Source organism: Parasteatoda tepidariorum, chromosome 6, assembly GCF_043381705.1.
Source record: "Parasteatoda tepidariorum isolate YZ-2023 chromosome 6, CAS_Ptep_4.0, whole genome shotgun sequence".
Taxonomy (NCBI): Eukaryota; Metazoa; Arthropoda; class Arachnida; order Araneae; family Theridiidae; genus Parasteatoda; species Parasteatoda tepidariorum.
In genome coordinates this window covers 42,104,577-42,131,515 of record NC_092209.1, presented here as the reverse complement: position 1 = coordinate 42,131,515, position 26,939 = coordinate 42,104,577, and the positions used below count along the sequence as shown (strand labels likewise).

The window sequence follows — 26,939 nt, the reverse complement described above, 5'->3', positions numbered from 1 at the left end:
ATATTTTAAAAAGTCTGGCTGGAGAGGGTAGCAGTTTGAGGATGGCTGCATGTCTTTCTCGGCACTTGCCTCTCGGAGCCCTCTCCAACCAACTGCGCAAGAAGAACAGCCCCTATACATGAATGATATGATTATAACCATACTAGTGCTGCTTTATAACGGGGGATCTTATTCGGCTTCAAAAGTGATTTTCTTCTAGCACTAAAGCATTTGGCGGGCCTTAAAGTTTACCACTTTGATAATAAAAAGAAGAGTATGTTCCTCTTAAATAACCAAAATTTAGACAAAAGATGCAAGGAACAATTTTAGCTATCAATCATAAAAATCTTTCGAAAATTATCATTGGTCTGTTCGTGAATGACGTGTACAAAATTAATTTTTATCACGAGAATAGCATTAAGCGTTGTTGCAATTAATACAGCACAAGCTTTTTCTTTTTAACTATAAGAGCTAACATCAATGATGTCTGCTAGGTGAGGACTTTAATTAGTCAAAAACGAGTTTTTCTGAGAGATGGTGCGTGATAATTATTTACAATTTTTTTGTTACGTAATGACGCTTTTGAAGCGTACACCTATAAAGAAAATAATGTGAAGTCAACGATAGCTAAAAATTTCATCAGCAAAATTAAAAAATAATTTTAAAAAATTGCATCAAGTGCTAATGCGTCCAAGAAGCTGCTTAATTGCGTTAAATAGTAACTAATATAATATTACTCACTTTAATTATGAGTAATAGAATGACTTAATTTAGAGACTACTATTGGTTCACTTCATTTTCAGCACCGAATGCTAAAGAAAATTTCTTCGCCTGAACGTTCAAAAACATCTTTCTCGTAATCTAATAATGCAAAATTACCAAGATAGGAAACAATAATTAAAAAAAAAAAAATTCTTATTTTATTTAGTTGTGTCGGTATATGCATTTTTAACTTGCATTATTGTGCCAATACCCATTGGATTCTTTACTTTTTTAACCCCTAACGAGAACAAGAGTTAGTGTGTCGCTTTTATTAATACAAAACTTTTCATAGGTATAGGGAAAAATAAAGAAATTTTTCTTCTGGCCAGTGGCCACTTTTATCAACGATAAAAAAATATTCATATTAATAATGTAAGGCATTACTTTTAAAGCACATCTTAAATTATAGAAAACACATGGTTCATGCCAAAAATGAAAAAAAAAAAATTTAAATAACAAGCTTGAAATTTAAGTAATTTTCAGTATATCAAAATATTTGTAACAATTCTGCATTTGTTACATTCCATGTACATTTTATTATTATTAATTTATCTTCACCGTAAAAAGTGGTGATTAGCAAAAAAAAATTTCAACCCACATTTGCTATATTTTATCTCCCAGTGGTCGGTCTCTTGAAGGTTCACTATAGCAGAGTTTGACTGTATATACTAATAAAATAAAAAAAATATGTAACTAAATACGAACACAATGTGTTTCGTAAAAAATTTATTTTCTCCAGACATAAAATATTGACATGATTCTTGCAAAGAAATGTGTGTCTCGATAGATACAATGTGAGGCGCCTTTCATTACAGATATTCAAAAACTTAAAAAGCTACACAGCGTTTCTTACCTAAAACAGCATAATTATAATCAAAATAACTACACAGGCACTTGAAAAAGATTGTTGACAGATAATTCTAACCAGGAAAAAACAAGACTATTGTATTAAATATTAATCAATAATAAATATTTAAATAAAAAGAATATTAAAGATAATTAAAGAGAGGAAAAGAACTAAATGAAATGAGTTTTGCTTTAAAATACAACATTAATTCCATGACTAAATTATTAAACAATATAGACTAGATAAATAAATTTTTCAGAGTAAACAATGACTCAATACTGTATAATTATATTTTATAACATTTAAAAATCAAAAAAGAAATTAGCAAAATTGGTTTCTAAATTAAACACGAGACACTCTATAATATCGGCACAGTGAAATCTGTCCAGTTGACCACATGTCTAAATTGATCCCTATTATCAAGAACCAAATTTATCCTAAATAATAAAAGTGAGTAAAACCTTTGTAGTATGTTTATCTTGCGTGTTGACTGATGATGGGGGAAAAAATTAAACTTGAGTTGATGATTGCTAATCTAAACCCATCATTGTCCAACAAGAAACAAAAACTTTTAATTTCACTGAGTTATGCATTATAATTTCACTGTGTTGGTAAAATAGTACTAAACCCCCATTAAGGTTGGGGAACTGTTAACATACCTAATAATGTATACTATATATGCTTTTCTTAGGTATGTAAGAATACTATGATATAAAAAAAAAGTATAACTCACCCTTCTACATAAGTTGATCACAAGTGGACAATTTACACAGATTTAACTGTACCTTAAGAGACTTGCTTTGATTTTATACATAAAGCAATGACTTATTGCTAAAATATAGAAAACATATATATATATACAGTAGTCTCCGATTAATCTGATTGTGGTTAATGTTATCAATTGCTGTTCATTACCAAAATCCTTAGTTCCGATTATCTTTAGTCATTCATTTATATGCAAAAAGGATTGCTTCTGTGTTCATTACATCACTTAAAGTTATTAGTTTATTTATTGATTATTATTATTACTTTCTTGTTGAAAATCATCTTAAATTCAATAGAAACCTGTTCTTCTCTTTCCTTACACTGCTTAAATTTCTGAGAATTACTAGAGGTGATTTTTCAACTGCAGGTGGACAAGAATGTCAAAATTACCTGTTAATTCTAAATGATAATTTTCTCTATGTGTCAGAAGAGTAGTGTCTAATCTGAACGGAGAACGAATTTGTCAAAATTACGTGCTCCGCTCGATTACAAAAAGTTACACAATATGGATAGCAGATAGCCAACTGATTTTACAATTAATTAAAAGATTGAAATCTTTATGACGGATTAGCTAAAATGAGTGGACGCAACATCTCGCAGCACAATTAAAACTCTCTTAACTTATAAGATGCAAAATATTGAAAAATTGTAATGATCTTATTAAAAGGGAAAAACAAAATGAAAACATAGATTGCAAATGAAGGAGAGCTGGTAAAGATGAGCAAAATTAAAAAACTCTAAGACTGTAATTCGGAATTGTAAGAACATCCTTCAGATACCTGTGTGGCTTAAATTGGAAAATTTATCCAATTTAATTTCGCAATTTATTTATTGTTATCAATTGGTTAATGCTATCAAAATCATTGTCTCCAAAGTCCAGAGACTACTGTATTTATATTATTTATTAGAATTCAAAAGTTACGATTAAAATCTATCCAAATTTTTGGCATAAGTGTATTGCTTTTAAAAACATACAAATTAAGGATTTTAAGGAAAATTATGTATCAAACATAACAACCGTACCAGTTTGAAAAGGTTAAAAAGAAAAGGTCCACTTACTGACACATGAAAGTTTTCAAATCAAAAAGCGCAATTACCCTGCAAATTATTTTGAAAAACTGAATATTTACATAAATGCAAAAAAATAAGATAATTCAATATTACATTAATGAAGGATTTATGTGTTCATACAAGCTATTTGAACTATTAGACTGCATTAATATTTTAAAAAAATAGTTATTAGATAACTTAAAAAGAATTTAATGAAAAAAATTGACTTAAGTATTGGAATGCAATTAAATATTTAAATATTTACTAGCAAATAATTAAATTTGCAAAAAATAAATAAATAAAAAACCTCTTCCACAAACGACTGAATTTTTGTACAAAAGCTCAAACATTAATAATTGTCAACAATGAAAGAAATTTTATAATCAACAAAATTAATATATCTGATAATTTTAGAACAAATGATTGCTAAATTTACAAAATCATAATTTTTTTATAAAAATTAATCATAACTAAAAATTAAATGAAACAAATTTAAATAGCGTAATTAGATGAATGCACAAAATATTTCATTTAAAAAAATGCACACAGCAACAAAAAATTAAATTGCTTTCAATGTTTCAATTCAAATTATATTTACTTATGACTTTTAAGAGGTGTATTAATATCCTATTAGTATTAGTAAAATTAATTCAGGCTATCAATTTTTTTTACAGATGTGATAAAATCTCGAAGTTTTTTTGTCACTCCAGAAAAACATTCATAATGAAACATTCACATTTTAAGATTACAGAATTTTATATTTTTAAACATGACACTGTAACTGTAATACAATTAAAGCAAGAAACAATAAAAAGAAATCATTGAATGATTTAAATTGCACCATTTATTTTATTAAAACCAAGAAAAGCTGAAAATATCACTGAAATGCAACACTTTTCTGGACAAATGTAATGATGTTATGAGCTAACAGTTGACAATAGAAAAAATTGTTAAGTCTCATTTAGAAGTTGCTGCTTTTCCATCAAACTGTACAAACAATGCAAAAGAAACCCTTATGTTCGGCATGTATGCCGTGCTTTAAGAGTCCTTCCATGATGTAAGTATTCATATCAACAACTTGTTTCATGCCTCTAAATCATGAACAAGCAACATTTCCGAGCTACCAAAACCGAATTCGGCAAAAGTCGGAGGGTCTGGATTGCTTTCTGTGGGTTCACATGGCACTTTTCTTCTCGGAAAGTTTGAAACAATTTGGAAACTGTTCGGAGATTCAGCATGGCAAAACACAAAGTAATATAGAAACTAGAAAAGGAAAAAATATAATTCAAAATTGATAACGTTTATTTAATAAACAAATATTAACTTTTGACAATCATAACCTAATATTAAACTCTACAAGTTGAAATTAAAAACTGAAAAGTAAAAAAGGTTAAGCATTCCTATCTCTAATATACATACGTGCAGACAATTTCTGATAATTTAAAGTACAATAATTCAAATGACACTATATATAATTTGTCTTTTTAATTATGTTACCAACTCTTTTTAATTCCACTCTTTTTTATTCCACTCTACTAATTAATGTTTATTATTTTCAAATTTAATCTTTAAAAAGATCTTTTTATATCTAAAAGAATCATTATAAACTTATACACACACTGGCCAATAGATTAGAAGCCTAAGATTAATATCTTATTGGACCACCTTTTACATGGATAACAGCCTGTATTCGTAAGAGCTACACATGCTTTAAGATCCTATATTTTAGATAAACAAGAAGAATACTGTCGATAGTGACTTTCAGCATGTTCCAAACATTTTTTGTTGGAATAAAATTGGTCTTTGTGGTGGCCAAGGAAGGTGTAGGAAGTCAGATTGATGTTCACTGAACCAATTATGACCCCTTCTGACATGCATGACACTCAATATACACCAGTCATTCAAAAGAAAATAGATGTTATAATGAGAAGTTGCTATATAGTGAGACAGAAAATTATTGCAATTATTTACTTATATTTCATATATACTGGACTTATTTTGGCAAAAACACAATTCCTTTTAAATGAAATTACGAAACTGAAAAACAGTTTGTTTGTTTTTTAATGTCAATTCAAGTACAAGTGTCAATTTTTATGTCAATTAAAGTATGTTCCATAGAAGGTTAAAAATACATTTAAATTTTTTTCACATGATTTCTTTAAATATTGCACAGATACTTTAGTCAGTCATTCAGTGTGTTTTCTAGATTTAGAAATTTTGCTTTAAAAGAACGGTGTCATGAAATTGGAACACTTTGCTCTTCTGCCTTTAGATTTACATTACAATTGTAAACAGAGTGCATTTCAGGATCTCAAATAATTTAGCAATTTGTGATTTGTATGTTATTCTTCTCTCTGTTTCCGTTAAATTTCTTAATTTCTATACGAAGCATATAACGTTATACTAGTTATGAGCGGACATTTTCGATAAATAACATATTACATCCTCTAGAGCAGTGTTCCATGGATCAAATGGTAAAGGGCCGTCCATTTCATTGAAACTGAATTTAAACTCCTAGGTTTATACCCCAAATGAAAAAATATGTGTCCCATTAAAATTTTATTTATATAAAAAAAAAGGGACCCCCGAAGGTAGTGACATAATTTTTTTAATGTTTGTAATGTATCATTGTCTCCGTTTACTCCCAGACGGAACCGTCTCATTGCAAAGAAACAAGCTCAGGGTACGCATTGATTTAACGTTCTAGTAAGTTAAAAATTTAAATCACTTTATATTTATTTTAAGGTGTAACTGTATTTAATTTTGAAGGCATGTTTAAATACAATTAAATTAAAATTAATAAATCAAAATAATCTAAAATCTAAGCAATCACCCCCCCCCCCCTCCAGCGGGCCGCAGTAAAATTGTCAAACATTGACAGGTCCGCAGTGATAAAAAGGTTGGGGAACACTGCTCAAGAGAACTGAGTAAAACCAAAATAAAGACAAATCTTTGAATTAGTAATGACTTTTATATAAAGGCCCAATAATTTAAACACTTTTCAATCTTTTTTCAAGATATTAATGAAAGCAGCTAGATTGCGCAATTTGTTTAAAACATAATAACATGGAAGTGTTAACTGTGAAAAAATAACTTGCTTAAAGTATCTTAATAATTACATTCTTACCTTAAGAGACTGGTCTTGTTCAAACCTTCGTTCAAGCATGGTACCAGTAGGAAGTTTAATCTTCAGTCGAACAGTATGGGGATTATCTTCAGGTGGCTCGGAAGGCATTTCATCCAAAAGAGCTATTTTTCTCCTCTGTATTTCCTGACAAATAAATACACAATATATTTTTCAGATAAAAGCAATTAAAAGTTTAAGAACTTTATTAAGTTTTGAATAATAAAAAAATAATAATTCTTAAGATCTAAGACTTGTAAGCTTCTTGGTCTAAAGAATTCTTTGTAAACTTCCTTGGATTGTGTCAAGCGTGAGATTACAAAAAGGATGAAAAAAATTTAAATGAAAAATTTAAAAATGTATAAAATATAATTATCAAAACTACTTTTTATATCCCAAAATTATCAAGTAACAATACTTTTGCTTAATGAAAAATAAGTCGGAAAAGAAAGAAGGAAAAAACAAAGTTAACATTTAATGATTAATGCAAAGTTATACCCAATGATTTAAAACGTGAAAAAACCTTAGAGCTTTTATGCAGGCAGAAAAAAAAATTTTAAAATTCTTTAACATTATTGAAAGCTTTTTGAACTTTACAAAAAGGAATCAGTCAAAGATAAACAGGTAAAGCAAAGATAGCATTAAAAAAAAATTTCGACTTATCTTGAGTGCTACAAAAATTTAAAATTAAAAGGTTAAACTAGTTTAAAAAAAATTAATTTAAAGGGCTTATTTAGTAACAAAAATTACAATTATAACCTCTTATAACTTTAAAAAGAAATCAATCACTGACTGTTTTATATTAGAACCATTTGAAAAATTCGAAAGCAACACCTACACTTATTCTTTAAAAATATTCAATTAATAAATAAAATACAATTCTTAATCTATCAATAGAATCTAAATCTAATCTTATCTTAATCTAACAATTTAATTTATTTTAGTGCTTTAAAAACAACAAAAAATTTGGTATAAATATACCAATTATTTTAAAAACACTCGATTTCCTATTTTATTTTGCATTATGCATGGCAACTATAAATATAACCAAAAATAAATAAAAACAAAAATTCATTTATAGCCAAGAGTGACAGATTGCAAAAAATAAAAGTTATTTTCAAACAGTATATTCTATACTAAAGTGGGGTTAAAAAAAAATTATGTATTCACCTCTTTTCTTTTTTGTTCTTCAATAATCTTATTTCTCTCTTCCAATTCCTTTTGAGCCTTCAACTCCTGCTCCTCTCGCCTCTTTTTTTCTTTCTCTTGATCAGCTCTCAATGATTCTTGGTAAGCTTCATCTTGCTGTTGTCTAATAGACTGGGTAACAGATCGTTCATGCCTGAAACATAAAAACTTGTTAGACTTATTTAAACAAGTTTATGCAATCTAAAATATAATGCAAATAGTGGCCATTATCTTTCAACTTTTAAGTTTAAAAATTTTTTTTCTCAACAAGTTGGACTTTCTTCTAATTTTTAGGGCTCAGTGGCATTGCTCTTTTTAGGACTCATTTCAAACCCTTCTTAACTTTCTAATTGCAATAATAACTTCCAATAACGTTTCTCTAATGAAACTAATTTTAAAAGCAAGAATCTTTGCTTCATTCTAAAGTAACTATAAATTCATAAACTATGTTTCAATAGTATTAAAGAACTGATTAAGAGTTATTTCCAGAAAATACTTTTCTTTACAACACCCACCGGGAGAATGACCTAGGTCATACAGGCATCTGAAGGGCAGATTTGTAGACCACTCTTTCAGGGGCACCATATTACGTGGGCCAACGTTGCTCCCACAGTGAGGACAGATAGTACAGAGAAGGAAAGAGCATCCATGCCTTGCCCGGGATTTGAACCCAGAACCTTTCTGATGCAAGGGCAGTTCCTTAACTCCTACACAGGCTGGTCAGCTTTCCAGAAAATATATACTGCTTGATTTACGCAAAACCATAAACTCTTCAATAACTAAGCAAAATCTCTCAACAAAAAATAAGCACTTTTAAAGTACTTTTTAAGAGCTCAAAAAATATTTTTAAGCACTATATACATTAACAAAATGCAAAATAATTTTCAAAGACTTTACATGATCATGATAAAATGACTAGTTTCTGACAAAGAACTCTTTGCTTCATTGTACTAGCCACCATAAAAAGATCAAGAGATTTTTCTGTTCGAATTCAGAGAGTGGAAAATGAAACCAAAAATTGAGAATATCTTGAAAAATGAAACAGAGTTGCACATGAGAGTGCAAGAATCTAACCTAACCCAGCTCAGTAATCCCTCCCAAGTATTTCATCAAACATGTTACATGAGTGGCACTATCCATACATTTTGGACCAAGAGTAGGCCGGAATGGATTGTGGTTGAATGAATTGTGAAAATGTTGAATAGAACAATGTGAAAACCACGCTTTTGCATAATACGCAACAAAAATCCACATAGTATAGAAAAACATCTCATTTTCGAAAAAGGGAAAATTAAGCACTTTTTAAAAACACCCCATGAAAAAAGCACCTTTTAGGGCTTTTAAAAAATGAAAATAAGGACCTTAAAGCACTTTTTAAAAACGTGATGTACCATGCAAGATAGAAAAATAGTGCCTTTATTTACAATTTATGCGTTTGATAGTAGCCTTTGCCCTTGACGTTTTGCATAAAAGTTTAAATGCAACTTATTAAATAACAGAGACACAAATCAGATTGTTGTATGAAAAAGTAGTCAGATTCAACCAGCACATATGATCTCAGCTATTTGAAGCCAAACCAAAGAATTTCCTTTTCAAAGTAATAGTGTAACGTTATTTTACACAGATTACACATTTTACAAATTGAGTATTAAAACAAATTTATTAATAACATACGTGTGGAGCTTATTCCTTATTAGTCATGTCATATTTGCATGCTAAATTACAAAACCTCAAAATCGTGGCCTTTGCTTTTCAAAAATAAAAAATACATTTTCACATTTTAGTAAAATTAATATATCAGTTATGAATGAAAATGTAAATATTCAACATTTACACTTTTTATTTAAGAATTTAATTTGAATATTTGAATGAATTATTTACTTTTAGATAATAATCTAAGTAATTATATATGTTTGGTAATTATATATATACATAGACACATTAACTATTTTTAAGCTGAGTGAAAAAATCAGTTTCAGTTTAAGCTTTAGCCAGTATTATTTTTTGAAATTTTCACAAATTTTGAATTATAGCTTACATTATAAGAAATAAACAATAAGACTGATAATGGTATATAAATAATCCTAAACCAACCTTTCATGTCTTGCAGCAATCAGTGAAGCTTCATTATCATTCATTATTAATTGAAGACGCTCAATAAGCAGTGAAGGATCAGTTTGACCTTCAATCCGAGCCACAACAGTCATTCTGTTATCTCTTAAAACAATAATAGCTAGGAATGGATAAGTATTTTCTCGCAATGCTTGAGACACTGTAAAAGGCAAAGTTTGAGATACTATAAAATAATAATACATTTTAAAAAAATACTTGAAGGCAAATTAATATTCAATATGTACCACTAAGAAACAAATATGATCAAATCAAACATAATATGATCACATACAAAAATTTTAAACAATGAATTTAAAAGTGAGTTATTTCTTAAATTTGCTTTCATAGAAAAGAAGAATTATTTCTTAAATTTGTTTTCTAATAGAAGAAAGATAGTTTGTAAAAAAATATTTTTTAAGAGTGCTATTCAAGAAGACATATGAATAGTTTATTTTTTTTATGGATACTGAAAATTTTTACAATTTTAGAAATTTAAAATGGAACTGTTATATCTTAAATTTTGAATAAACAAAATTAAGGAATCTAAAAAATGTATTGCACTGTGTTCGTTATTTTTTTTCACCATTAATTTAACATCATTTACCAGATACAACAAGTAAATACGACTTAAGTTAAATTAAAATTACAAGCACAATTACAACTATTACAATAATAATTTGTAATTAGCTGAAAGGTAAAGGTAGTTTAAAATTAAAGGATTCATATTCAATACTGATATTCTAGATTAAATATATATTTATTTCAAAGAACATAGAACTAGATTAAATATTATTTATTTCATAAATCAAGTCAGGTTACATTTAACAAAAGGTAGTTACTGCTACACAACTTACATTTCAGTTCGGATAATTATTTAAAGTTTTTCATTTAAAATACCATAATACAAATAAAAAATGGGCACATAAAAAAATAGAAAACATGAAATATAAGACTTATCATAGGAATCGCGCAAACATAGCTAGAGAGCGTTTGGCCGGCCACCATCGCCGCAATATGTGTACCAGCTACACCAAAGACCGCCAAGCAGGGAATGCCAAAAAAAACCGAATTGCATCTCTTTTCCCACTCATGTATGTCATGGCGGCGCTGCAATCGTTCACCCATTCACATCTGTGAGGTGATTCCCTTTCAAGTAGGGGTGAAGGAAAGAATATTGGATGAGGTTAATGAGCAGGGGTGAAGGAAAGCATTAGATGGGGTTGTTGAGTATAAAAAAAAATGGATTAAAATAAAGAATGAGATTATTAAAATTAAAACGCGGCGCCCAAAAGAAAATAAATTGCGCCCATAACTAATTAACAGAAATAACAACCTTTAGTAATAAGTTAAATTAAAAAGACATACAAACATAACAGAACCAAGCTTAAATTATTACTTAATGATTAAAGATGGAATAAGTTAGCTTTTTAAATGGACAAAAGTAATATCATTTATAAAATTTTTGTTTATAAAAGTGGGAAAGATTTCAACACCTAATTTTTAAAAAAAATTTCTAGAAATAAAGTGAATGCAAAATACAAGTACAAAAAAGAAAAAAAAAGTATATTGTGTTAAAAATTATATTTATTATATTGTGTCATATATTGTGCATGAGCAGTGTGCACCTTAAATTAAAACCTGTAAATATTTAGTGAATATCGAGTACTATAAATAATACCTATATATTAGAATAACTACAAAACATTTTTCAAGTAAATTCTATATACAAAAATTATGAAAATGCACTAAGTTTTCAGTAAAAATTTATCAAGTAAAATAAAAAGGAATCTTAAGAAAAGATATAACAAAAACTGTAGGTACTAATATTTAAAAAAAATATATATATAAATAAATACTATCTGCATCAAGGGGCTAGCTGAATAAAAAATATATTGTAATTTTAAAAAAAAAAAAAATTTGCCAGTCAGTTCCAAACACAAAACAAATTAAGAGAGGAAAAAATAGGTAAGAAAACTCATATTTTTCCTTTTCTTCCACAAGATCATAAGTTCACTTTAAGGCAGGACAAATACAGCAAATTACTTTTTACAGGTGACGGCACCTGCGTTGGACACTGGCCAACACAGCAGGGAGAAAAAAGCCATTGTCTGGTTTACACTTGCGTGAAATTAATTTTAGAATGTTCAAATTAATTTTGATGTGATGCGCAATACGTCTTAGCGTAAGACTGATTTTAATAAGAGGCATTTTATTTTGAATCGTGCAGGAAGCTGAATGTGTGTTGTAAATTCATTGAATGTGAGAAGATTTAATAACACAGGGGAGTCTACTTTTTATTACTGTCCATCTGTTAAACAAAGTTTAATGATTATTATAATTTCAAGGCATTTTGAAAAAAAGAAATAGGATACACATTTAATAAGTGAGCAACTTCAATGTGTTCATTATTGCATCTTTTTAATGCCTGTTTAGCATCATTAATTGTTTTGTGTTTTTATATTGCTATATTTTTATAAAACTTGTAGCAGATATATAACAAATCATGTTTAGCATTGCAAAATAATAGTTTTTTTTATTATCGGAATATGCAATCTAACTGTGTATTAGACAATTAGTTTTATAATACTTGAGTTTCAGTTTTGGTGTTTTTGTGCCCGTGCCCAGTATACCCTAGACCAGGGGTGGCGAACCTTTATACACCAACGTGCCATTTTTTCTAAAAAATTGTTTGATTAGGCCATAGACGTGCCGTCAAGTAACTTTGATTATTGGGAAAATAATAATACTAAATAGTATCAACTCAAAACTCTTTATTTACATTGAAAAAAAAAAACATTTTGCAATGTCTCAGTTATACGCGTAATTCAACTTAAAGTAACATCAGTGTGACAATCTGTTGTCGCAGATTAGATGACAAATAACTTATATTAGGTTGTAAGAAGTTAGTTTAAGCAGGTCTGTTAATTTTTTTGCTACTTATTTATTGTTAGCTTGTTTAATAGGGTTATTAATTGTTTTTTTAGCATTAATTGTTAATTTTTTAGCATTAATTGTTATTTTATTAATAATTGTTTATTATTTTGTGTTTTTTGTGAATTTTAATTTAATTTTTATGAAATATTTACCCCGACATGCCCCAATTTAGGGCATACGGGTAAATGTTTATTAAAATCAAGAAAATCTGATGGCAACAGCAGTAAAATAATTAAAATGCTCCGAGAGTCCCACCTTATAGTGCCGAAGCCGATGGGGCTTCCCTTATAGTGAGTCAAAGACACAAATGAAAAATTTTACAACACATCGCAGGAAAGTACAGTAGGACATACAATGCATCATGTGCAGGCAGTACATAGGATTAAAACGAGTAATATTACGGAGTAAGTTGGGTCGCTAAACCAAAGCGATCATTAACATTGTGACAGGATATCAAGGACACAAAGTATAAACTGTTGATGTATTCAAGAACAGTAAAACATAAAGTGAACCATTAAAAAAAACGTGTACCTGAAATGAGCATAAGAAAACATTAAAAGGTCACAGGTAAACGGAGGTCCCAAGTTAATATAGGTCAAAGAACCAATACAGTCGATGACAAATTGACAACAGGTAAGACAGAAGAACAAGGCGTAAGGAGCCAAGAAAATCTCAAATGTAAAACAAAAGGAGGTGAAGATGTAAAGTGGTAAAACAAACAATTATCAAATACAATTAAAAGGTGTAATTTAATTGTTATATATGCCTCATAGTGTAATACCATTCGTGTAATAACAAATGTGATCGGTGGCGTGCCCGAAATATTGTGTCGGGTGCCATAAATGGCACGGGTGCCATTGGTTCGCCATCCCTGCCCTAGACTGATGTTTCGATTAAGGTTAAAGTACCCCTGCTATGTACACATTTGCTTGGTATACCCATCACTGATGTTTTTTTAAGGCTAAGTGCTACTGCCCAGTAGACCCGTCTATTACTAATTCTACAGTGTCAGGTATTTCCAATAAAAAGTCACATTTATAGTTAAAGATATTTGCAGCAATTACGATCAGTCAAGCTTCTCAAGTGATAGGTCTGATGTATATATTTATTGTGCATGGTCCAGGGTGGTGCGAATAGTTCGTAATAACTATTAGCACTGCCATTAATGTCAGCCAAACAAATAGAACATATAAAGTTTGCAGTGTTTTCACTACAGCGCGAGAACGCGAGAATCTCGCATATTTTTTTCTTTTCTCGCATTAAAAAATTATTACCGCGAGAAAATCGCACATTCTATAAAGCAGTTTCAAAATTCGCGAATTTCTTGCATTTTGAAAAAAATTTCTCATTTCGCCATTTAGAATGAAATCCGTTTCACTTTTCTTCCTGGATCTTTCATTATTTTCAACATCTGCCCCATTATCTAGCTTCCCTATTTACCAGTATTGTTCAGAACCTTTAAGAACAACAGAACACCATCCCTATGAACCACGGAACCTCTTTTAGAACGCATTTCTCTGCAAGCATGTGCTTACCGTAGGTAAGGTTTCTCCATGTAAGAAGTTCAAATTTTTTGCGCATTAATGTAAGATGGACAAATACCTTGTAAAGGCAATATCTTTTACTCCGAAATGGACAAATGTGGGTAGAAACGATCAGAACGAAACAAACGCGCATTTGAGCAACCTAATGAGAATAGCTGATGAAAAGTAGATGTAGAACATTTTCCATGTGATGATGCAAAAAAAAATATTCAATGCTTTAAAAACTAGAAGATGTTAAAAATGTATTATAATTAAAGAAATGATTTTTTTTTCAAGTCTCTATGCGTNTTTTTTTTTTTTTTTTAGATATCTCACTTAACTTTTTGAAATCTCACCCTGTTTTTGAGAAAGGGTGAGAAATTCTCACCCATTTTTTTTCTGCGATGAAAACACTGGTTTGTTTACACTCAGTCAAAAAATTAAGAATTTAACAAATGTTTTGATAAATAACTTGGAAAGAATGGTAAGCGTAAACTTAAAGTTCATTGCAACAAAATAGATTATTTAATACATAATTGTTAGTAAAATTGTAGCACAATTTCAACCTCAGTGACTGGCACTTTACCTCGATAACCTTCAGGAGAATTAACAGAGCAACCCCAAAAGATAAAAGATGTATTCACAAAATTCACAACTTCAGGATTGGATAATACTGTACTGTAAAATAGAAAATACATTAAAGTTACTTAAGATTATCACTTCGAAAGTAGTATGTAATAAGAAAAAACTTTTCAAATTTCCTTATTTTTAATCATAAGCCTTATTTTTTAATCCTAAAATATTATACAAAACACTTATATGTGCCAAATGAGTAACGATTAAATATTTTTCTAAAAATAAAAATTATTACAACTTCTTTAGGAAAAAATTTCTGACTTTTAGGTACTTTAAATATTAATTTATTCATTTTCTGTAACTTTTTGAGTATATTAGTAAAATTTCCTGGTTTTCTTATTCTGAAACCACCTTGTTAAAGTGTTGTGTTCTTCATAGAGTCTTTCAGTATTTCTTAAAATACAAACATCTAAAAAACTATATTTATTGTACTTTTAACTACATATAATCTAAAAAAATAATAAAAAGCAAAACACAAACATCTAATATTAATTTTAAAAAAAGAGACTACCAAAAATTAAGTAAATCTGGAGAGAAAAAAATATCTACTGAAAAAAAAAAGCTTATCAAAAGACAATTTTCCTCATACACATATTTCAAAAATAAATACCTGAATAAGCTTTATACTGCTTCTGACTAGGGAATGAGTATACCTGGCTTTATTTAATTTTTATTTTAAAAAAAAAAAACCCATTTCCATGGAAAAATAAGGAATGTTCCACTTCTATTTTAACTAGGTAAAAGTATTGTGAACCTTCATCACAAGTTTATGAAGAAGAAAAAAAAGAGTTGCAACCTTTGCTACCAGATTATATAAGCGAATATTATAAAAATTGCGTCAAAAAATGGAAACTATATTTGTTACTGAGACACATGCAAATAACAAAAGTTGTAAATATTATTTCATATGTTACTGCTAGTCAAATTTGAAAAGATAGCTTTGAGACATTCTATATTTTAAAATAGACTTTCAATTTTTGAACACATTAACAATCTAATTTGTGATGTGGAAGAAAAATATCAATACTTTGGCTAGTGATACAAAACAAAATGTTTTACAATACCACCTGGGAATGCCCAACCCAATGACAGAGATGTTTAATTTTTCAGAGTTCAAATGACGAACAAGAATTTATATCTAACTAATGCCAACTTTTTGTAAATAGATCCTTGTGATAGGATTTGTATCATTCAGTTCTTAACTACTTAATCAGATCCTGTTTTGATGTATATAAAAATCTATTAATCAGGTCATAGTCAGTTTACAGAAGGAATAAATACTTAGAACGTAAAAAACTTAGTTACAAAAATATTTTTAGAGGAAGAAAAAAAATTATTCATATAAAAGATAAAATTTATTCTTATCAACTTATTACAAATTCAATTTTCTTACCTACAAAATTGATCAGTATCTTGATGGTCATCACCATGCAAATATACTAATAAAAACTTCAAATCTTGCTTTGCATCATTAACAGCCTAAAAAATGTAATAATTTTTTCAATAAGTAACATAATGTCAGTAATGGACAACTAGTAATATTTTCATTCTGTGACTTAACGAAGTTAATGGTTAACCAAGCTTACAACTAAAATGTAAATATTTACAAAACTTAGTGACAAATCCAAACTAACACCAATTTTGAAGCCTTTTTATTATGTAAGAGAACAAGCTGAACCTCTTTCCTAGCTTCTAATAATAAAAATTTTAAAAAATTGAGGTAAATAGAGATAAAGAAACAAACGGCTCCATCCACCAAAGTGTCATCCACCAAGTAATAAATGAATATTGATTTTTTTTTTTAGAAGTTATTAAGTCACTATACTTTTAAAAAAAAACAGCTGCAATATATTTGGTAATTAATTTAATATAAATTAAATTACAATATTTTAAATTTCGGTTTACATTATAGTGTTTAAAAAAAGCTATTGAAATGACTCATTTCAAAGAGTGACAATATAAACACATAGAGCATTATCTGTAAACAATATAATCTTAACAAAATGTCTCAAAAAGGATCAAAGGATCAAATAGTTGTTACCAATTAGTTTTATTAAAATCAAATAATTAAATCGTAATTGAAACACTTAAATCATGTTTTACATCTATACCACAAACACAAAATTTTTTACAATCGATGATTTGAATATGTACTCCTGAAAATAATATTAAAAAAGGCAGCTAAAAGTAAACTCTACTCTTCTCAGTTTTGCATATTTATAAAATGACATACAAATAACATATTGAGTTTTAAAAAAAGTTAAAAATCCATGATGCAATACTTAATTTTTATAGATTTTAGAAAACTTACTTGATAATAAGTTCCTCTGTAAAATATAGGATGCACTGTTCCATATTTTTCTTCATAATTTTGTATAAAAATTGATACATCTCTAAGAGGATCAGTTAAAACTAAAGGAAAAATAAAATTAATGTAGTAAGCAATAACACAGTATAGTTATAATTATTTTGATAAAATTAAATAAAGTATTAGCTTACATACATAAAAAATAAAATCTTTCAACACTTATTTCTTTAAAAGGCTAAGTTACCACACTTCGTTGAAAAGAGAAAAAAACTAGTGAATAAGTGTGTTTGGACCTGTAATCATTTACCTGAATTTTTTAATTTTAGTTGAAAACTGAAAAATTGGAGAATTTTTAGAGGCCATTACAAATAAGTAACTAAATTGTAAGGAATAAATGTAGAAAAGGAAAATTAACTTTGAACAACCACATTTTATTAAAAGATGAAAACTAAAACAATGCATTACAAAATGCTTGTAGCATAAAAGAAAAACTTATTGAAATTTTTTTAGAAGTCTTGCTGTGGCTAAACTTATACTCAGTAATCAACACAAAAATTACATAAATGTATGGTTTCTATGGTATAAAACCAACTTGGAAAGATTTCACCGTATTACTCATTTAAATAAGTCACACTACACTAACTATACTACCACAAGCAAAAGGTAAAAAATAAAAATACATCATGCAAATCACATACAGTTTAGTTTTAAATGCTTTAGTTTATACTATAAGAGTAAAAAGATTGTTTACCTGACTTACACAAAATTTATAGCATTAATTTGCTTTAATTGAAATCTTTAATAAAAATATTCAAAAAACGCATTTTTTATTTTATTTATTTATTACAATATTTGATATTACACACAAAACTAACTTTAAATTTGCAACATAGAAACTTAGTTTTTACACCAAGAAGAGTCCATTTCATAACCTTCTTTTAATATTGGCTTAATTAGACATTAAAAAAATAAATTAATAAAGAGATAAATAATTGAAAAGATATATAAATAATAAAAGATAACAATTCCACAAAAGCCAGTTGTCTCCTGGAAGGGGAAAAGGTTGCAATATAATTTTTAGACCTACAATGTGATAGCAATGGAGTAAATATTGCAAAACAACCACTTTTACTCTTGATCTTAAACCTAGCCTTTTACAGCTTGGTACTTTAAACCACTGACAGTGGTAAAGCACCAGGATAATCTAGACAGTGGTTAAGTGGCTAACAAACTCATGGTACTTAATAACAAATTATCACACAACTATCACAGCAAATAATAATAAAAACGTCAAAGACAGAGAAGAAAAAAATTACATAGCTAACAGTATCTTGTTTACTTGAAACAAGGTCATAGCTAGTTGAGGATTTAGATAATCATGACTTACATAATTTTAAGTGATAATTAATAGCAATAAGAATTAAGTAAAAATTATAAAATGAAATATGAATTGCTTTACTTACTTCTTCTAGGATCTGCTCTGATGAAACTCACTAAAATAAAAGTGTTGAAGTAGTTTAATAAAAATTGCTATAAAGAAAAAATACTAAAATGAACTAAACATTATATGATACTTACATGCAAATCTTGCAAGTCTTATAAATGTAGAATACATAAATTGAAATGGAAATGAAATAAATAAGTATCCCCATCCTAAAATAGTAGAAGGCCGGTAAGGACTAATAGCTAGAAAAACCCTAGAAAGTTATAAAAGATGATATTAAAAAATTACAAAGAATTTAAATATTTTATAAAAAATAATAAAAAAAATAATAAATGTATAAATATGATATACAATCTAGATCTATACAATTTTATATCATAAACAATCTAAACTTTAAAGGTCAATTATATTTTGAACAATGACAGCGAAAATTTCATTACTTATTATCCTGCAACATCACGGAAAAATTCTAAAATTCACCTGCACAGCATTTGGTAAATTATAAAAAGCATGAATGTCTAATACTATGAGTATAGTACTTAATAAATTTATCTGTGCTACTAAAGTATTTTAAATAAACAAATTAAAACTTAATTAAAGATAAAGATTGATGAATATGAAAAACAGGCAGTTAATAATATACAGTCAAACCCCGCTATAGTGAACCTTCAAGGGACCGAAATTTCAGTTCACTATAACCGGGATTTCACTATAACTGTTCCGCAAACAATTTTAACCAATGGTTCCAAACTCCCCCCTTTTATAACATTATTTAAATAAATCACCAATAAAATGAAATACCAAAATTAATTAAAAAATAATATGTAGTAACAAAATTGTATTCACTTTTATTTTTTATTACTCTTCGTCTCGCGTACAAGAAGACCAATAATCTTTAGCTGAAGAGCAACATCAGATATGGAAACATTTCCCGACTCTCCGATAATTTTTCCTAAATTTATGTTTCCGCTTTTAAACCTCTCTAACCAATTCCTGTCCGCTTTTTAAACCTCTCTAACCAGACATTCGATCACATAAAAGTAGTCTCACCAATTCGCTTAGCAAATTCATCGGCTTTGACTTGAAGCATTTGTCCACATACTGGAAGATTACAGCTGTTTTTTTAATGCTGAACGAATTCAATAATGAAGCAAATAAGAAAAAATGCTCATTGCTTCATTCCATGCTATAAATGTTTTTAAAAATCGGTATATGTATCTATTTTGAAGTAGAAATTTCAAAATTATTACAAAAAGAAATGAAGAAAAATTAGTTGAAGACAGAAAAAAGTTCATAACATCCAACTTCCTCTCTTTTTTTTCTTTCACTATATTCACAAAAAATAATATTACAAGTATGTAGCAACTCACAGGAGTAAACATTTCGTTCACTATAAACTGTGCTCACTATAGCGGGGTTTGACTGTGTGTGTATATATATATATATACACATATATATACATATATATATATATATATATATATATAGAGAGAGAGAGAGAGAGAGGGAGGGAGGGAGAGAGATGAGAGCGAGAGTTAACTTTCATCTAAAACACCAAAATAAAATAAATCGTGTATATGTTATTTCGGCTACCAAGAAAAGATTTATTTCATACTACAGATATCCTCTTCTAATTTTAGCCAAATAAACTATTTTTCCAACAGTAATTTGACAAAAAAAAAGCATAAGATTTTCAAAGTTAAATTCAAAATTACAACAGTGTATAATATCATGAAAGAGAAAGCTTAAAACTGATATTTTCAAAAAAAATTGTGGTTAATATGAATTTTAAATAATTCAGGGGTCTGTCTAGGTTTTTCTGAGAATTACCTATTTTGTGAAAATTTAGACATAATTTGTGAAAAATTAAAAATTATATTTAAAAATCAACACAAAAATATAGATTTATTGTTTCTTAAGGTATACAAAAATTAAATTGCAAGAAAAAATATTTTGTGAAACTATCGTTTTTCCTAAAATTGAATTTGTGAAAGTACCGCTAAACGGTAATAAATTCGGCCTGGACAGATCCCTGTAATCCTAATTTCTTAACATTACCAAGGTTTCGATGAGAAGACATTTCCTAAGATTACAAGATATATTTTTAAATTCAAATAGAGATTAACACAAGTCTACTGTACATGCTAAATACCTGTAACTACTGAGAAATTAAATACCTTTGATCTGGTGGGCTAGCAATAACAGATGGAGGTGTTCTTGGAAGCGGTCTATAAGCAGAAGGAGATCCTTCTAGCATATTCAACGTAACTTGAGTGGCAACCTGTGGAAAAAAGATTTATATAAAATTAAACATTTATCTCATATTTCATAAAAATTTTTAAAAAAATTTCATATTTACTTGAATTGTCAAAATAAATCTATTAATGTGCAACTAAATTATCTAAGTTTAGGTATAATAAAGAATCAGAGAAATTACATTGGAATATGACAATTAAATTATCAAAACTATCAGAAAAATGGGTAACAATTCACAACACTTTGCTGAAATATCCTGGAATTAATATAAATTTAAAAGAATTCTTGAAAAATAGATTCAACTAAGCAAATTAGATAACAATATTGAAAAATTCTGTTCTTAAATGAACAGATAAACTACCTGCTTTAAAGAGAAACATGGATAAAGAATGTAATCAAGAAACAGACAAATTTGGAACATTTTTTATTCACCATTCGAAGGTTAGTCCCAGCTTTTTCTGATCTTAAAAGCTGCAGGCTCTTCTACATCAAAAAACCTGTTTCCAATGGGCAAAAGGATTAACTTTTCTGAAACTAGCCTTATCACCAAAATGTTTCCAGCACTAAATTTAATTTTCTTTTTAATAGAGCTTTGGGCTCTTTATTTTAAAAAACAAAAAGATTTTGAAATTTATCATTGAATAAATCATATCTAATCAGATTAAATAGAACATAGTTTTAAAAGTTGATTAAACAACAGACTGATTTTTTTAATAATTAAAGACAATTTATAAATCAATAATTCCCATTAGCACTAAATAGTATTAATCACAATAGCTCAAAATCAAAGAACAATTTTTGGCGTAGATTTAACTATAGCTTTATTTAAATAATGAACTAACTTCAATTTTAAATAAAATATATAGAATTCTCTAACTTAAGTATTTGTATAAGTTATTTTTAGCTTATTCTGGAACTTTCCGTGAAGCGGGATATTTATTTGCAGTGGATTCCGTCCCACGTTGGTCTGTACGGGAATGAAATCGCTGACTCAACTTGGCACAAATGAACCTCTGCCGGAAAGTTTGGCACTCACATCCTCGGAAATTCACTCCATTAGAAAGCAAGGTGTTCAGCTAGTCTGGAATACTCTCCCAGAATATATCTGGTACTCTGGGGATAAGCCTGGCCGTGCCTTGACCTTCAAAGGTAATAGAGGCGATCAGACCGCATTCACTAGATTCATCAGTGGTCACATAAACTGCATGAGGTATGAGCAACAGCAAAAGATCTATCCCATCCACAACAAATGTTTCTCCAGTGCAGCCAGCCTCGCCCACCTGCTTAGCTGTGTGGATTTTGAAAAGGAGGATTTTCTGAGTGATCCGGTCTTGTTTTTTGATTTCCTGAGGGTGAATGGACTCATGGACCTGGTCTAGCGGAGCTAGACCAGTGGGGATGTGAAACAACAACAACAACAGCTTATTCTGGCAACTTGGTAAAAACCTAACTATCATTAAAAAACAGTTTTCATTTAACTACTAAATAAAAGGCTACATCAATTGAAGATTTTAATGTGCTTTTATTCAGGCTGATTCCATTTTGGATCAGTAAAAAGCTCCTTAAGGATGTTTCATATCTGCACCTATTTGTGCTAACCACCAACTGAAACCATTGAGGCTCTGCGAAACTACCCAGATGTTGTAACTGAAATATATTTTATATATATACATAGGGGATTCCAGAGAATATTTCTATACCATGATTTATGCCAGAGGAAATCACCAAGTCTTGGCAGTTTTGGGGAAAAAGAGAGAAACAAAAAATATCACAAAAGACCAACTTGAAGGAATAATTCGTAGCTTCCTAGGGCAACCACTACTTCTTCTCATTGGCACGACAGCCCAGGATGGGCCTTGGCCTTCTCAACAAGCCTATGCCAAGACATTCTTCCCTTAGCCAAGGTTCTCCAGTTTATTATCTTTAAAACTTGTAGGTCCTTTTCAAGGCAGTCTAAAAATCTTAGGTTTAGTCGCCCTCTTTTTCTTGTACCTGTTGGCCTCGCACTGAAAACTTTTTTGGTTGTCCTGCTATCCTCCATTCTTATAATGTGGCCTGCCCATTTAATCCTTTGAATTTTGATAAATTTAATGGCATCAGGTTCTTTATATGCTTGGTAAAGTTCCGTGTTTGATCTTCTAAACCAGGTACCGTTTTACTTATTCCACCAAAAATGCTTCGCAGTATTTTTCTCTCAAATCTAGCTATCATATTTTAATCTCCAAGGGTCATTGTCCAGGTCTCACATGCGTATGTAAGCACTGATCGTATAAGACATTTATAGAGTAACACTTTTGTTTTTCTTTTTATTAGGCTTGACTTAAGATATTTTCTTAGACCATAAAAACACTTATTAGCCATTGTGATTCTCGTGTGTATTTCTTGTGTAGCGTTGTTTTTGTTGTTAATCTTAGACCCCAAATAGGTGAAGCTATCAACGGCTTCGAATTTGTATGCTCCAATTTCAAACTGTGTTTCTTCATAGCCAGCTTTTAGGGCAACCACTACATGCTTATTTAAAAAATAAATTTTAAAAAAAACGTAGCAAGTTAAATCATTTGACACCTTGGAGATTGTAGTTGATGCCACAGATCATTACACAAAAAATATATCTTTACTCAGCATTGGCTATGTAATAACCTTTCAAATTAGCCACATTTTAGGACATTTTTTTCTCTCGTTTTGGATGAGTCAATGCAGGGTTGCATTTAAAACTTTTAATGCAGGTATGAATTACAAACGCCTTTCCTTTAAGTATCCTAGATCACTGATACAAGTTACAAAATTTTTAGACACATTCTTAGATGAACTTTATCATTATCATTTGAAAAAATTTATATTTAACAATTAAAAATTTATATACCTGCATAATAAATGAATACCGAACCCATTTTAACATAATATATATTTTGAAAGCAAATATATTCAAAGCGAGTATAAATTTGAAATGTATTTTAACAAATAAAGTTTTTCAATTAATATATTTCCTTTTTTTTCCCCTAAACCTTAGATCTACTTATCAAGCAGAATAAATAAATTTACAAGAGATTATTACCTCTAAATCCCAATTGTGAGATTCGAGTATATTTCGACATCGTTCTATGTCCTCTATTCCTGTTAACTCCTGAAATCAAACAATAGAATTAAAATATCGGTTGACTAACAATATGAAAAAAAAAAATTTCGTCAGCAACTGCAGTAATACAAGTTTTAATTGCAGAGTAATTATCACAAGAATGTTACACTGTAGATAAAACATTACATCATTTTTAAAATTTAATAATAGTATGTATACAAAATCTCTTTTCAAAAATTAAGTTGACTGATTAAGTAAATTAACTAAAATTGATTGAAAATTTAACCTGGAATTGTACTAATTTATCTGTCTGCAAAGATGAAAGCTGCACATCTTCCGCCATATTTATCTGTTTAGATTTGAGATTTTCTTTTTCAAACTTTTTTCACGTACTTGCAAACTTCTCTTCTCTCATCTCGTGCAACTTTCTTCGATAGGGAAAAGGCATTATGCGTATGTAATTTTATTTGAATTTTTCATTGGCTACTACGTAACGGCAACCAATAATTGACTTCATTGTTCATTTAGGACTATTTTAGTAGCGTTAGTTCAATTCGACCCTCAGTTATATTTCTAATAAATATCCAGAATCCAAATTAACATTTCGAGCTTCTGAGCTGGGCAGAAAGAAAAAGCTATAAACTCACCAAACCAACTAAAAATAAACAATTATAGTTCAATGCACTTATTTTCACGAAAAGAGTAAAATTCTTTGCTTTTTTTTCTTTTTATTTGAAAGCTTCTATCAAAATGATTTTACGATGGTTTGGTTTTTTTAAGATAAGAATTTTTAGTAGCATTAAAAATAAATCCTTTGTGTTACAATTTGATTAAGAATTAAAAGAATCAGTCCTTAATATTGCATTAGTGAAAAATAAATTACAGAATATTTGTAAGCTTTAAAATATTTTATTTATTGTTACATAATTTTTTTAATATTTTATAGTCATTCTTCCAAATTGATGGATTTCGAAGAAAAGCGTATCACCTCAAGTTGTGATAAATGTGGATTGAAATTTGAACCCGTCAGCAATAATGTTTACAAAGAAGGAAGCCATTTGTGTGATTTTTGTTATTACCTCAATTCAATCAAGGTAGAACAAACTGTGAATGCTAAAAAGTTTGAGTGTGAAATTTGCCATAAAAAGTTTTCACAAATAGGAGGTTTAAACCGTCACTATCTTACTCATAGTGAAGAGAGGAAACATGTTTGTGATCATTGTTCAAAAAGTTTTAAAACTAAATGTTCTCTTAATCGACATTATCGTAAACATACAGGTGAGATTAAGCCAGAGCTTATTTGTAGGGTATGCCAGAGAAGTTTTAACACTAAGCACCATTTAAATCGACATTTTTCTACTCACACTGGCGAGAAACCACATACTTGTGAAATATGTGGCAAGGGTTTTATCACCAGCACTCAATTAAAACAACACTTTTTTAATCACACTGGAGGTAAATTTGAATGTCTTGTTTGCAACAAAAAATTTACCACTAACACTAGGTTGAATCTTCACTATCGGGTGCATACTGGGGAAAAACCTTATGTGTGTGAAGAATGTGGAAAAGCTTTTCCTCTAAAACCAAATCTTGACAAGCACAACCTTATCGTGCATATAAAACGAAAGCATTTTTGTGATGTCTGCAATAAAGGATTTTGTTCAAAGCAATACTTAACTGAGCATTATTATACACATACTGGTGAAAAGCCTCACAATTGTGACGTGTGTAATAAGCAGTTCAGATCAAAACGATATTTAAAACAACATTTGTTAAATCATGCTGGAGTAAAACCACATATCTGTGATATTTGTAATAAGTGTTTTGGCCGAAAAGACCATTTGTTATCGCATAAGTTTGTGCATACAAATGGAAAACCTTTTGTATGTAGTATTTGTAATAAAGGCTTTACAAGGAAAACAAGGTACAATAAGCATGTCCATTTACATTCCAATTTGAAATAAACTATGTACACTTCTACTAAAAGCTTTCATCTGCTTGTCTTATATACTATATTTTTATATGGTTGTGCAAAAAACAAATCAAAATACAATTTCTGTAAATCCTTAATGATTTTTTACTTTATTAGACTTTGTTTTCTTGGGACCCTTTAAAAAAAATTTTTATTCTAATACCCAAAAGATAATTGATAACATCAAAATCCTATTGTATTTTTTTCCTTGTCTGTTAAAACCCCCTTTTTTTTAATGTCATGTATAAGAAGAGAGCTTAAATACTTTTTATATGAATAATTTTGATTTTATTTTCTAATTTTAAATTATTATTTGATTTTGTATTAGATATATTTGCAGGGGTCTGTCTAGGTTTTCCTGACAGGTACCTATTTTGTGAAAATTTAGACGTAATTTGTGAAAAATTAAAAATTATATTAAGAAATCAACACAAAAATATGGATTTATCGTTTCTTAAGGGATACAAAAATGAAATTTTAAGAAAAAGTATTTTGTGAAACTACCGTTTTTCCTAAAATTGAATTTGTGAAACTACCGTTTTTCCTTAAGTTGAACTTGTGAAGGTACCGCTAAACGGTAGTAAATTCGGCCTGGACAGATCCCTGATTTGGCATATTTTGTTTTTAAAATTTCTTCTAAAATAATTTTTCAAAAATGTCTTATTATCTAATTTAATGATCACTGCCTTTCGTAGTCATGGCTCTGCTTTAGATTATTACATACATTTGTTTATTGATTAATATCTGTTTTTTTTTTCTATTGATATCTATGTAACTGTAAAAAATAACCAACTAAATTTTCCTGTAAACTAAATGAAACAAAAAACACTAAGCCTATTTTAAAGCTTTTTCTTGAAAGAAAACTATTAGTTATGCTAATCATTAACAAGAAATTATGAATATCGTATCATAAGGGAAATCTATGCAATACCTACCCTTTTCAATTTTTGAAAAAAAATTTGC

General features: G+C 28.9%; 2 protein-coding genes across 3 annotated transcripts; one reads left to right on the top strand and one right to left on the bottom strand.

Annotated features, from left to right (window-relative positions):
• Positions 1-1,450: 1,450 nt before the first annotated feature.
• Positions 1,451-24,567, bottom strand: LOC107440587 (Fas-associated factor 2). Of its 2 annotated transcripts, none has more exons than XM_016053562.3 (12): positions 24,291-24,567; positions 23,984-24,052; positions 20,850-20,953; positions 18,807-18,925; positions 18,692-18,721; positions 17,232-17,332; positions 16,314-16,399; positions 14,871-14,962; positions 9,810-9,987; positions 7,698-7,869; positions 6,531-6,674; positions 1,451-4,666 (listed from the first exon to the last, which is right to left on the bottom strand). In XM_016053562.3, the coding sequence occupies exons 1-12, from the start codon at positions 24,345-24,347 to the stop codon at positions 4,487-4,489; spliced, it is 1,332 nt and encodes a 443-aa protein (XP_015909048.1). In that variant the 5' UTR covers positions 24,348-24,567; the 3' UTR covers positions 1,451-4,486. The 2 variants fall into 2 exon arrangements, with proteins under 2 accessions (XP_015909048.1, XP_042907954.1); XM_043052020.2 differs by having other exon boundaries at positions 4,225-4,666; positions 9,810-10,011; positions 24,291-24,450.
• A 97-nt stretch (positions 24,568-24,664) lies between these two features.
• LOC107440594 (endothelial zinc finger protein induced by tumor necrosis factor alpha-like) lies at positions 24,665-26,256 on the top strand. The gene is made up of 2 exons (XM_016053569.3): positions 24,665-24,706; positions 24,951-26,256. The coding sequence occupies exons 1-2, from the start codon at positions 24,684-24,686 to the stop codon at positions 25,966-25,968; spliced, it is 1,041 nt and encodes a 346-aa protein (XP_015909055.1). The 5' UTR covers positions 24,665-24,683; the 3' UTR covers positions 25,969-26,256.
• Positions 26,257-26,939: the final 683 nt, after the last annotated feature.